General features: G+C 55.2%; 1 protein-coding gene across 12 annotated transcripts in view; it reads right to left on the reverse strand.

Moving 5' to 3' along the window:
- Nucleotides 1-1,766: 1,766 nt before the first annotated feature.
- The window catches only part of TCF3 (transcription factor 3), a 35,077-nt gene continuing 24,100 nt past the window's right edge, over nucleotides 1,767-12,743 (reverse strand). The window contains exons 9-19 of one of the 12 annotated variants that reach the window (XM_036313110.1): nucleotides 12,217-12,319; nucleotides 11,964-12,133; nucleotides 11,745-11,874; nucleotides 11,138-11,196; nucleotides 10,933-11,011; nucleotides 10,023-10,096; nucleotides 9,464-9,625; nucleotides 9,259-9,382; nucleotides 5,515-5,650; nucleotides 2,891-3,114; nucleotides 1,767-2,552 (exon numbers count right to left, since the gene is read on the reverse strand). In XM_036313110.1, the coding sequence (XP_036169003.1) occupies nucleotides 2,410-2,552; nucleotides 2,891-3,114; nucleotides 5,515-5,650; nucleotides 9,259-9,382; nucleotides 9,464-9,625; nucleotides 10,023-10,096; nucleotides 10,933-11,011; nucleotides 11,138-11,196; nucleotides 11,745-11,874; nucleotides 11,964-12,133; nucleotides 12,217-12,319 (1,404 nt within the window). In that variant the 3' untranslated portion in view covers nucleotides 1,767-2,409. The other 11 variants (XM_036313117.1, XM_036313109.1, XM_036313108.1 and 8 more) reach the window with 11 other exon arrangements.

Raw genomic sequence — 12,743 nt, forward strand, 5'->3', positions numbered from 1 at the left:
CACTGCTTAAGCACACAGCTGCTGAGAAATTGGGAGACAGCTGAGCATTGTCATATGTCACATTTATTGCTACAGTGCTGTTATGTACAGGACAGGTCTCCATATTGACTTTAAAGGGGGTCATTTAAAACTTCCAAAGAATCCAGCCAGCTGTGTGGACACTTGTATAAAATTATTTTTCTTAAAAAAAAAAAATTTAAACAAAAACAAGTTATTTTGAGGCACTCAGAGCACAATCCCCCTTAACTGTGGTTTTCCCCTCCCCCAGTGCTACTTCTTCCCCTACTGGGTTCATCTCATTTTACATAATTTAAATTCTACATGTAAGCCGCAGCTCAAAAGTCTGCAGACTTCCAGGGGACTAGGGCCCTCAGCTCCTGCCTGACTGGATCAAGGGGCAAGACCAAAAGCAGAATAAGAGGGAAACCAAGGCAGGTTCCCCAAGAGACAGGAACCAATAGACCAGGGGAGTCACCAGGCAGAGTCCACCCCCACCCTGCACGCTGATGGCTCTTTGCTGTCCTGATGGGCTTTGGAAGGAAGACCCCAGGGGAGGACCTAGGTGATGTCAGAGGTCAGGAGGTGGCCCCAGTCTCAAGCCCGATGTCCTGCCTGGTGCAGGCCATGGGATTCCCTGGAGCTTCCCGCAGGGCACTCTGCTCCCAGCCTCGGGGTGTTATAGTTGGGGTGGGGGTCAGGTGGCCCTGGAAGTTGGGGAGTGAGGGGTGGAGTCTTGGGGAGAGACTGATATTGGTGAGGTGAATGCAGCCAGCCTGGGGGTCCTTAAGGCTTCTTTTTTTGGAGGAGGGGGATAAAGGTAAGGAAACCAAGACCCCAGTAGGCCTGAGCCTATAGCTGGGTGACATGTAGGGTGACCAACCATTCCAGTTTCCCTGGGAACTGTAGGAGGTCCAGGGATGCAGATGGTCAGTGTAAACATGGGACAGTCCTGGGCAGCGTGGGATGACATAGTCCTCCTCGTGACATGGAAGACCAGAGGGCACTTGGGGAGACCTGGGACACCGGGCACACAAGCCTGAGGGGGCCCCCCTAGTTTTGCAGCTGGACAGTAATTTCGGCAGGTGCATAGCCTTGGGGCTTTTCTGGGCATAAGGACCCTGTACCTTCTCCCTGCTCTGTCCATGCCTGTCTTTGGCCCCTCCACACCAGGACAGCCACTTGGTGGAATGGGCAGGGGGTGTGAGTTTTCTAGGCTGGCCTCGAGCTACTGCCCCACTGCGAGAGTGCAGAGATGGGCTTGGGTCCCCAGGTCAAAGGAATGAAGGACACGGAGCCTGGGAAGACCCACAGCATCGTGCTCCAACAGTGCAGTCTTCCTGCCCTGGAATGTGGGTAACACAACTCCCCACTTTGGAGGACTGTGGGCTCCAGGGAAGATGTGGGGAGGTGCCTGGGGTCCAGAGTGACACCTGAAGGAGGACCTTTGGCATTTTCACCTGGGAGGGTAGCACCTCAGTTGTGCCTCTGCCCCTCCCGGGAGACCAGTGTCTCTCTCCTGGAGGGAGAGAGGATGGGGTGTGGAGGCCCCCATCGGGGAAAGGCCCACTTTACTCCAAAGCAAGAAAGCAAAACCCAAACATCTAAAGAAATGAGACCCACCTGTACCTGTTCTCCCTGTGGCCCATGGCTGGGCTCCTGGGACAGGGGAGGGGGACCTTAGGTTTACAGTGGGGGTCTTTTAAATATAACTTTTAATCTGGTTGATCGTGAAATGTAATGCTCAGTTTTAGAAACAGCAGCAGAAATACAAGAGACACGAAACTTTTATACAAAACATTTGTTGCTTACAAAACATATGCAAAAAAAAACAAAGGCATCCTCCTTGCTAATTTTCTTCTACATTAAAAAAAAAAATTTCATAACTAGCGTTTTTATTTTCCTTAAAAAAAAAAAATCAGGCATAGGCACAATTTGCTGGTGGCTTCTGAAGAACAAGCCAGTTTTTCACAGCATCTCTCTCCAACAAGTGATATGTTTTAACTTTTCCATGTTTTATACTTAAGGCATTTTTTTTTTTCTGATGAAGTGTATATTTCTTGTTTGTGTTCCAGTTTTTACCAAAAAAGAAAAAGAAAGCTCCTTCCAGCCAGGGCTTGTGTAGCAAGGCTGAGATGCAATTTCAGGATCCATCAGGCAAGTCCCAGCATGTGGGGGTAGCTGAGGCCTGGGGGTGGGGACAGCAGGGTCCCCAGGAGGCTCCTGGACCCCACTGTCACCTCTAGGGCCCCCATCACTTGAAGCCTCCTTAGGCTGGTGTTGGCTCAACGCTGACCACAGGTGTAAGTGAGGTGTGGACTGGCCAGCCCACGTTGAGATGGACCCGGCACGCTGTGTGACCATTCCAGGTTAGACTGAGGTCAGGTCACTTATCCCACGGAGGCGTACCTTTCACATATGCCCAGCAGGGTTGTGGGCCTCACTCAGGCCCGGGTGGGCTGCTGAAAGCACCATCTGGGGGTCTCCAACCACGCCTGACACCTTCTCCTCTTCTCGTCGCTTCAAGCACGCTGCTTTGGGGTTGAGGTTACGTTCTGGTGGTAGAGGGAGAGCACTGTGGGAGATGATCCCCAGAGAGGGAGAACATGAGGTGGCAGGGGTGTGGGGAGCCTGGCAGAGCGCCAGAGGGAGAGGCAAAGGCCCTCACATATGTGGCTGCCTCCATTTCTTGACTTCTCCTCCCATTCCCTGAGAAGGCCGTACAGGGCTGGGGCGTTGTAAATTATAAAGAACAGGTTGGGTGTTCTGGGGGACATCAGAGTCTGAGATGTGGACGGAGCCCAGGAGCTAGCGCACACCTGTCTCCAGTGAAGCACCATTGGCATGCAGGTGGGAAGGGGATAGGGTGGGGACTCCTAGCCTGGGCGCCTACCTCGCACCTGCTGCTCCAGGCCCAGGATGACCTGCACGGCCTGCTGCAGGATGAGCAGTTTGGTCTGCGCCTTGTCCGACTTGAGGTGCATCTGGCACATGCGCCCCAGCTCCCGGAAGGCCTCGTTAATGTCCCGCACACGCACCCGCTCCCGCGCGTTATTGGCCATACGCCTCTCCCGGTCCCTCAGGTCTTTCTCTTCCAGGGACAGCACCTCCTCCGTACTGCTGGGTCACAGCACCAGGGCCTCTGTTAGTTATGTGCGGGGGCAGGGGTTGGCTGAACAGTGGGCAGGTGGGTGAGCAGGGCCAGGTTGTGGAGAGGGCACCCATTGGCTCTGTGTTTGTGTCTGTGGGGGCGTGTACACAGCAGTGCAGGGGCAGGTCTGTGGACACCATAGGGTAAGTGGGTGTGCCTGGTGTGTGCATGCTCATGTCCATGAAAGTGTGTTCCTGGACTGGAAACCATAAGCAGTGTGCCTGTGACCAGTTCCAGGCAAGGCTGTGTGTGTGTGGTCATGCTCAAGAGACATGGCCAAAGCCCAGCTGTCCCCAGGAGGCTCCATGGGAATGGAGGTGGGCCTTGATTTCCTTCTACCGCTTGCCCATCCCACATACCCCAGGATAGGCCAGGTGCCCCTCCTGGGATGACGACCTTCCCCATTCAGAGCAGTCACCTCCTGGGTGAGGGAGGGCTGGTTCTGCCTGGCTTGAGAAGCCGGGTGGGAGGGGATCAGGAGACTGCTACAGTAGGCAAAGGCCTGGGGAGACCTCTAGAGCTGGGGAATGGTTCAGGACACTCAGTCCCACAAGGAGCCAACCAGTTCACACCCTCCAAGACCTCCGCACTAGACTCTGGCTGCCCTGACAGCTGGCCCTGGAGTGCCCACCATGAACCCTGCCCATAGGTCCGACTCTGGTGGGAGAGTTAGCTCCCTGGGCCTGGGGCCTCCGCTCTTAGGACCTCAGTGGTGGCTCCAATTTATGGAGCACTGTGTGTGCCAGGCACCGAGTTGAGCCCATTGCCCACATAAGAATCTAGAATGGGAGCACAGACACCTGCCCACCCAGTGGTCTACACTCAGCCCAGGCCCGAGGAGCTGGTGGCCATGTGGCTTTGCTAAGTGACCTCACTCTGTGCCTGTATCTTTCTGGGAAGGACTGGGGCTAACTGAAATCAGGACACCTGCCACACTCAGCTGAAGACAAATGAAGGCCCGGCACATGGTGTGTGCCCGAGATGCAGGAACCTGGACCTCCGGTGCCCTGTCCTGCTCCTGTGCTGGGGGGCTGTTGCCCTCACCCTGCCTGCTGGCCCCGGAGCCCAGGACAAGCGCGCAGACCAAACTGACAGCCAGGCCCAGAGGCTGGTGCTCCTCGGTCCCCTTTCATCCCTCAAGTCTCCACAGGTGGCTTTGAGGGAAGAAAGGGCCTGAGGTCGCTACTAGCCATCCGGTGCTTGGGCAGCAAGTGCGAGGTAAGGAGGGGCTGCCGGTGGAAGCAGAGACGGACAGGCTGGGTGGGGGAAGAGCGCAGAAGTCAGAGAGCAGAGAAGAGGATGCAGGGGACACACACGGCATGATGCCCACACCAAGTGCAGATGCGGAAACCTGAGAGCTGAGGGGACAGTGCAGGGTGGGCCAGAGCCCCAGCTCCAGTACAAGCGACAGTGCTGCAGGAGAAAAAGGGTTAATGGGTGCGCAGGACGGGGAGGAGTTAAGGAAGCAGCTGGTGGGAGTAGGGATTCACCTGGGGTGGGGTGGGAGGGGGGATGGGACAGGGCGATTTCCAGATCCTCACCCAGCCCTGGGAAAGGGGGTTAAACCCCACCTGCAGATGGGGTTTGATGGGGTCCTACGAGGTGTCTACTCAGAGTGACAGTGACAGCCTCTGGGCCCAAGGGGACCACAGGCCATTGATGGCCAGGCTCTGGGGCTTTCCTGAGGTGGAAGGGCAGGGGTTCCTAGAGCCAAAGTGCCAAGGTCCATAGGATTAGGGGTCCAGAATCTCATCCTCCCATTCCAGAGGGGACACTAGGGGCAGGCCAGGCAGAAGGCAGCTGGTTCAGGGTGGGAGGACGGTCACTGGGGCGCGGGGGGTGTGAGACAGTGACTTGGAAGAGGATGATCACTGCAGGGGCAGTCACTGCAGGAGAGGCGGGCTCTAGGAGGGGGAAGGAGAGAGCGCGGGCAGAGGCGACGGGAGGGGAGCGGCGCCCCCACTGACCTCGCACCTGCTGCTCCAGATTCAGGATGACCGACACGGCCTGGTGCAGGATGAGCAGTTTGGTCTGGGGCTTCTCACTGTTGAGGTGCAGCTGGCACATGCGCCCCAGCTCCTTAAAGGCCTCATTGATGTCTCGGACCCGCAGCCGCTCTCGTGCGTTATTGGCCACCCGGCGCTCCTTCTCCCGCTCAGCCTTCTGCTCTGGGGGGAGAAGGTCGTCCTCGTCCTCCTCCGGGCTACGGGGGTGGGGGAGGCCGGGGGGCCAGAGGGAGACAGTGAGACGGGGAACAGGCGCAGGGCCCGCCGGATGCCTCGCGGTGTGAACGCCACTGGTGTGAGCACTGTGTGCGTATGCTTGAGTCCTGATAGGTGGGGTAGGGACCGAGGAGGGGCTGGCACCTGGTCCGGATCCTGGGGGCCTTCAGCTCCTTCTTCTCCTCCTCTGAGTTGTCGGCCACTGACACATTCTCCTCATCCTCCTTCTCCTCCCGCTTGATCTCACTGGTACCTGAGGCGGTGCCCCTGTGACCAAGTCCTGCAAGAGGCTGAGGGTTAGGGTACTGCCACCTCCAGGGCCACTTGGCAAGTCCTCTTATGAGGGGTGAGAGCTCTCCTGGCCTTCATTTGCAAAGTGGGGGACAAACCATCTACCTTACACCACTACAGGCACCTAATTACAGACAAAATTAAAGGAAACCTTTAGAAGGAAGTGCATGGGAGTTTTAATGTGGTCTAGGGGCAGAGAAAGAATGTGTAAACACTAAAGCAGCAGTCGCCAACTGGTGGTCTGCGGACCACTGGTGGTCTGAAAGGTTGGCGACAGCTGCACTGAAGAACTGTTTCCAAAAGAAATCAATAAATTTGACTATTGTACTATAATTGAGAATTTCAGATCACTAGGATATCTAAGAAAATAAGATATTTTATGATATCTTGATAAAAATACTTGTCACGTATAAATCAGCAAAGGCTAGATCTCCACAATATATAACGGACTCCTACAAATCAATAGGAAAAGAACAGATTCCTCAACAGGGAAACAGGCAAAGCATGGAGCAGGTGTTTCACAGACACAGAAACGGATGTGGCTATATAGAAACCTGCATTATCACATCAAGAAGTTAAGAAATTTCGAATGAGGCCCTGGTTGGGTAGTTCAGTTGGTTAGAATGTCGTCCTGATATGCCAAGGCTTTTGGGTTCGATCCCCAGTCAGGGAACATACAAAAATCAACCAATTAATGCATTTATAAGTGGAACAACAAATCAATATTTTTCCATCTCCTCCCCCCACCCCCAAAACATCAATAATAAAAAAATTTTTTGAGGACTATGAGCTACACAGATCACACACACTAAGCAGAATAGAGACCTGACAATTCTAAGTACTGCTTCTGACAGCATACTGGTACAGCCACTTTGGAAAACAATTGGGCATTGTCTGGAATAGGTGGACAGACATGTGCATACCCAGAAATTCCACACTTGGAACCACACCTGAGAAGTTCTTGCACATGTGCACCAGGAGACATGTTCCAGAAAGCACCTGATGGAAGCAGAGTGGGAAGTGACCTATCGTCCTAGGTCGGCCTGGGCCCATCCTTAGCCACTTGCAGGGTGGCAACCTCACAGACAGCATGAGCAAGCAAGCAGATGCAAAGGAACATTGGCAGGATGCTGATTTTTGAAAGTTCAAAAACCATGTAAACATAATATGTGGTTTCTGGGGAAACAGTTACACTGAACTTAACTACACTGAGGTGCAAATGGCAAAATGGCGACCACAGGAAATAGCTCAGAGTTCTTCAATGGATGAGCCAAGGGGAAGGGGAAAGAATCTGCGCACACAAGCTTAGGGTTTCCCCTCAGCACTGTGGACACTGAGGCTGGGTCATTCTCTGTGGGGCAGTCCTGGGCATTGTGGGGTAGTGAGCAGTATCCTTGGCCCCCATCCACTCAATGCAAGGGAGCACCCCCCAGTCCTGAGAACCACAGATGTTCCAACATTGCCAGGTGCCTCCTGGGTGAAACTCAGGGTATGGAGTGACAAAGTTAAACATGAAAGCATTGACTTTTTCTCTAAAAGCCAGGCTGGCTTTGGGGGTGGGACAGGATGGGGAGGGTCCCCAGGCAGGCATGAGAGACCCTGCTTTTTATAATTTGGGTTGCATGGTGGTTCCCAGGGTGCTTGGTATGTTAGGCAGTCTTGTCACATACCAACATCACATTAGTGTCACATGATGTATATTTTTCATTAGGCTGATATAAGGGTGGGGTAGGTGGAAATCAGGGATTGGCCACTGCCTGGTGGGGGATCCCTGGACCTTCACTGGGCCTCGATCTCCCCTGCTACAGCAGCACCAGCATCAACTGATCCTGGAACTGGCCATAATGAGATGCAGGCCCCTGATCTCTGGTGGGTGCTTGTGAGTCCTGTCACATTCCTGCCTTCTCTTCTGTGAAGACCTCCTACCAAATGGACACCTGTCCTGCTTACCAAGGGCCTCCCCTTACTGGCCCCAGTACCTTCAAACACATTACCTATTCAGTCTTGAAAGAAACCCTCTAGACCTCGCCCCCTCCCACTCCTGTCCCTGGACAGTGACGCCCCAGCATTCCACTGGTGCTGCCCCTGCCCAGGTCACTGACCCCTAGTTAGTGTAGCCTGAGTCCTCACTCTGGTGTCTGACACAGTCTACCCTCCTTCACTTCTCTCAGCTGCCTGTCCCCATCTGGCCTGACGCTCAGGCCGGGCTCTGCTTTGTCTACACATTGCCTATCGCCCCATCTACGCTCTTGCCTTTGAACTCCATCATATGTGATGACACCCAGGCTCACTCTAAACTCCAGACCCAACTCTCATCATCACCTCCACATCAGCAAGTCCTGTGGACTCTGCCTTCAGAATACCCAAAATCCACCCACTTCGCCCTGGCCAAGCCCAGCACCTGCCCCCACTATTCCTCCTGGACCATCACAACTCTCCTCCCTGGTCCCTGGCTCCCACTGTTGTCCCTGTAGTCTGTCCTCCCAGCAGCAGCCACCAAAGGGCACCAGTGAGCACCTGAGTGAGATCCTGCCTTAGCCTTTTCCCAGCCTGTCCTCCCCGAAGCCACCAAAGGGTATCCCAGTCTGGTCCTGTCCCTCCTCTGCTCAGAGCCCTCCAGGGATCCAATCTCCCTCAGAATAAAAGCCCAACACTTCTGTGTGGCCTAAGGTCCCACATGACCTTCCCGTCCCCTCTCTGCTCTAGGCCTCCCCTGCTTTTGCTCCTCCCTGATTCTGCTCACATGTCACAACCCTGCTACCCCCATTATCTTTAAAACTACAATCCAGCCCTGACTGGTGTGGCTCAGTTGGTTTGGCATCGTCCCATGCACCAAAAGATTGCTGGTTCAATTCCACATCAAGAGCACATGCCCAGGTTTCGGGCTCGATCCCCGGTGGTGGGAATGCAGGGGGCAGCCGATCAATGATTGGCTCTCATGTCTATGTGTCTCTCGCTCTCTCTCTAAAAATCAATAAAAAATATTAAAACAAAATTAAAAAACCTACAACCCACCTGCATCCCCTCCCCATTTTCTGATACTCATCTGTGTCCTCCCCCAGGATTGGGGGGGGGGGGGGCTTTCTCTGTTGGATTTGCTGTTTTATTCCCCAGAGCCTAGAGAAACACCAGACACTTGACACTGAATATGTGCCTGTTGGGTGAGCTCAGTTCACTACACTGTGAGTCAATAAAAAGGCAGGGGCCCTGGTGGCTACAGCATCGCCCGTGCCAATGCCAAGACTACTGGGCTCCACTTTGCTTCTGGAAGACGGGCGGTGACTCTGCCCCCCTTTCTAGGACTCCAGGTGCCTGACAGTAACCACACCTGCCTGGCCTCCACTCATAAAACTTTCCCAGTTCCCACTGTGCCTCAGTTTCCTCAACTGGAAATGGAGGCGGAGCAGAGAATATTCCCAAGCCCAGCAGAGAATAAACACTCAGCCCAGCCTGGCTGTTGCAGTCTGTCACAAACCCTCTCTGCCACCCGTTTTCCAGAGGAAGTGATGCCCAGTGACTGAGCATCATAGAAGGAGCTAGAGCACAGATGACTATGAGGTGCTGGCTGCCCTGCCCAGGCACGATGCTGGGACTTACCACTGTAGGAGTCAGGTGGCCGAGAGAGGTCGGGGAGGGCGCTGGGCTGGTTGGGGAGGGCCACATGGTTGTGCATGAGGCTGCCACTGCCCGAAAGGCCATCCTCGGAATGGCTGCCTCCAACCTGTAGACCAGGAGTGGGTGAGTCAGGGTTGGCCAGGCTCCTACCAACTGCCCACCTCGCCCCTCCCTGTCCAGCACTTACCAAGCTGGTGTGCCGCCCACCCAGTGGCATGATAGGGCCGGCAAAGCCTGAGGCCAGTGTTCCATGGCTGGGTAGTAACCCGTGCACGTCACCCGAGGTACCCACGGCGTGGCTACGGAGCACGTGGATGGCCTCATCCAGGTGGTCTTCCATCTTGTTCTGCTGTGAGGGTGGGGGGTGAGTGACCTGGCTGCCAGTACCCCCACCCAGCCCTGTGTGGTCTGGCCTGAAACATGAGCCTGGGCTGGCCATGGAGATAATGCTGGACCTTATTCCCAAGATATTAACTACAAAGTTCATTGTTGTCAAAAGGACATCTAGGTCCTAATGCAAATTCTGCTGGTCACATGAGACCCAATGGCTCTTATGGAACTCAGTTTCAAAGTCACATGAAACATGGCCACAGCAGACATTCTGAGCTGCCCCCCATGGGCTGCCTCCCCTGCTCTGGGAATAGGCTCTCCACATGCATCCTGTGTTTGTCCACGAACACCTCCATCCCCTCCCCAGGGTGTTCCCACAAAGGCACATCCTCCCCCCAGACAAGCAGGAAGCTCACCAGGCTATGGAGACCTCCATCATAGTTGGGAGATAAGGCACCGGGGGCTCCTGCTCGGGGCCACTGCGATGACCCTGGAAAGGTTAGGAGACACATGAATGGGGGTTGGGGGGACTTGAAGCAGGATGTTGGTGTAGCCTGACCCAGGGAGGGAGGGAGGGAAGAAGGAATTTGGGAGGCAGGGACGGGAAAACTGAGACATGTGATACTAAGGCTGGCCACACGGGGGCGCCCACTTCTACAGAGCTGTTCTGGGCCTTAAGTCCAGCCAGGTCCAGACAGATTCACATCTCCCAGCCTCAGTTTCCCCATATGCGGAATCAACAATCCCTCCTCCTCCACAGGGAAGGACGCTGGCTCAGAGGCACACAGTAGGTGCCCTAGAGGCCAGCTCCTCCCAGTCCTGCCACGCCACACAGATGTTTCAGAAACCTGCTCTCACTCCTCCTTGCCCCCCCCCCTCCGTCTCTGATGCTCATCAGGTACATCCTTGCAGGGAATGGGGAACAAGAAGACCTGATCCCTTTGGCAGAGGAAGCATGGGGCATACAGTTGGTGCCCAACTAATATCTGTTGGGTGGACAAACACCCAGGTGAGTCTCAGGTCGGCTGCTCTGATTCTGGGCGCCCCTGACCTGGCCCAACTGTGTCTCATGTGCCCCTTACGCTCACCAACACAAATCGCTGGGTATCGCCTCCTGGCCTTTGCCTGTGCTGTGACCTAAGAATCCTGGCTTAGAAGTTTCCTCCTGGAAGCCTCCCTGGATGCCTATAGGAGCATACACTTCAAGGCAGGTGGTGTGTCTAGCTCCCTAACTCATGTATGCAGCCTGTCGACCCCTTCCCACCTGCTCCAGATTGGAGGCAGCAGACAGAGCCCCCTCCTTCCTTACCCTCCCCCTGTACAGACCTGCCAGGCCCTGTGGGGAACCCACGGGGGTCGAAGGGCTAGACGAGAAGTTATTGCTTGAGTGATCCGGAGAGTAGATCTGCAATGGGGATGAAGAGAGATAGGACCACCAGGCAGCCAGTCAGAGGCTGGCCTCTCACAGTCACAGCCCAGCCACCCTTGCTACCCCCACCCACCCCACCCCACCCCCTGCCCTGAGCCTCACCGAGGCCAGCGCCTTCCCAAGGGCGTCCCCAGAACTGCCAGCTGTGGTCCCTCGGGAGCCTGTGGGTGCACAGAGGTGAGACCCAACCTCAGGGACTTGGTGCCCCAGTACCTGGGCTTAGCTTGGATGCCCCAACTGACAGGGAGTTCCCTTCTAAACTCAGCTGCTAAGCATGGATGCCCAAGCCCAGGACTGGGCAGCCCCTGATTTTGGTCTGGTTTCTGCCTAATGTCTCGTCACCTGCCTCCATGGAGGCTCTGGGGACAGGAAGACTGTGGGCCCTGGAGTTTTCTCAAATGTAATCTGAGCTACAGTTTTCCCAAATGTAAAGTGGGGGAATGCACTCCTCAAAGATCCATTTTCTTTGTGTGTGTGTGTGTGTGTGTGTGTGTGTGTGTGTGTAGTTTAAAATATAAGTATCATTAAAAACAGTAACAATAGCACAAAAGGCAGGAGGGGGAATTAAATGGGAAGTGTTTCAAGGTAACAAGCCATTTTCAAATATCAGAGATGGGACCATGGGGCTGAGGAGCCAGAGCTGATCCCAGGAGAGGGAGGGCGTTGTTAATAACAAGGGCCACATCAGGGTGGAGTGAGGGGGTCATACCCATGAGACTTTCGGCCCCACTGACAGGAGGAGTGTGGCTGGCAACGCTGCCATAGGTGGCTGTGGGGGCTGAGAAAGTGGACACAGCTGGGAGCCCACCATTCACCTCCGCACTGTGCAGTTGGTAGCCCTGTGGTGGGATGAGGTCAGAGGGGATGAGATGGGGTCAGAAAGGGTTCTATCCAAATGCACACCCCCGCCCCATATCCAGGAGCCTACCATGCGCTCGTGCTGGTGCAGGCCGCCAAACCCACCGCCACTACCACTGCCCACGGAGCTGCCGCCACCTGGTGGGAGGGGCAGGGGAGATGAGCTCCCACCCAGCATGGGCCCGAAACCCGCCTGCCCTGGGGGGCTCCAGAGCTCGGCTGAGGGGTGCAGGCTGCCATCTGCAAAAAGGGGGAGATAGTAAAATGAGCTGACAGAGGGGCCTGGGTCCTGTCCCAGCCATCTTGGTTGAGTCCCCATATACCTGCCATGTAGAAGGGTGCCGGGTAGGTGCTGCTGGGGGTCTTGGCAGATGGGTAGGGGGTGGTATCCCTGCCGTAGTCATCACCTGAGCTGGGTGGGTACACCTGTGGGAAGGTAGGTGGACATGGTCAGATAGAAGGGGTAGGACTAACTTACCCTCCACCCCTTGGCTGACCCCTTCTCCAGTCCTGTCCTCCACTTGACAGCAGTCTACCTCACCACCCCATTTCCCTGAGCTGAACCTCCTGCACAGAATTCCTCTCCCCTCCTTAATCCAGCAAACTCCTTTGATCAAAGCCCAGCTGTGATGCCCCCAGCCCTTCCTTCTTCCCCCAGTGCTGGATCCTCCCTTGGCCTCAGCCCTAAACATGCAAGACCCAGAAGCCTGAGAGACAGGGTCCTGGACTGACATTCCACCCAGAGTAACCAGGGCAGAGAGATAGCAAAGGTCTTCTAGGATCAGTGCCAACTCTGGTCACTGGGCACTGCCTAAAACTAAGGCAGGGCCCAGGAGAAAGTGCCGGGATC

Source organism: Myotis myotis, unplaced genomic scaffold (genome assembly GCF_014108235.1).
Source record: "Myotis myotis isolate mMyoMyo1 unplaced genomic scaffold, mMyoMyo1.p scaffold_m19_p_6, whole genome shotgun sequence".
Taxonomy (NCBI): Eukaryota; Metazoa; Chordata; class Mammalia; order Chiroptera; family Vespertilionidae; genus Myotis; species Myotis myotis.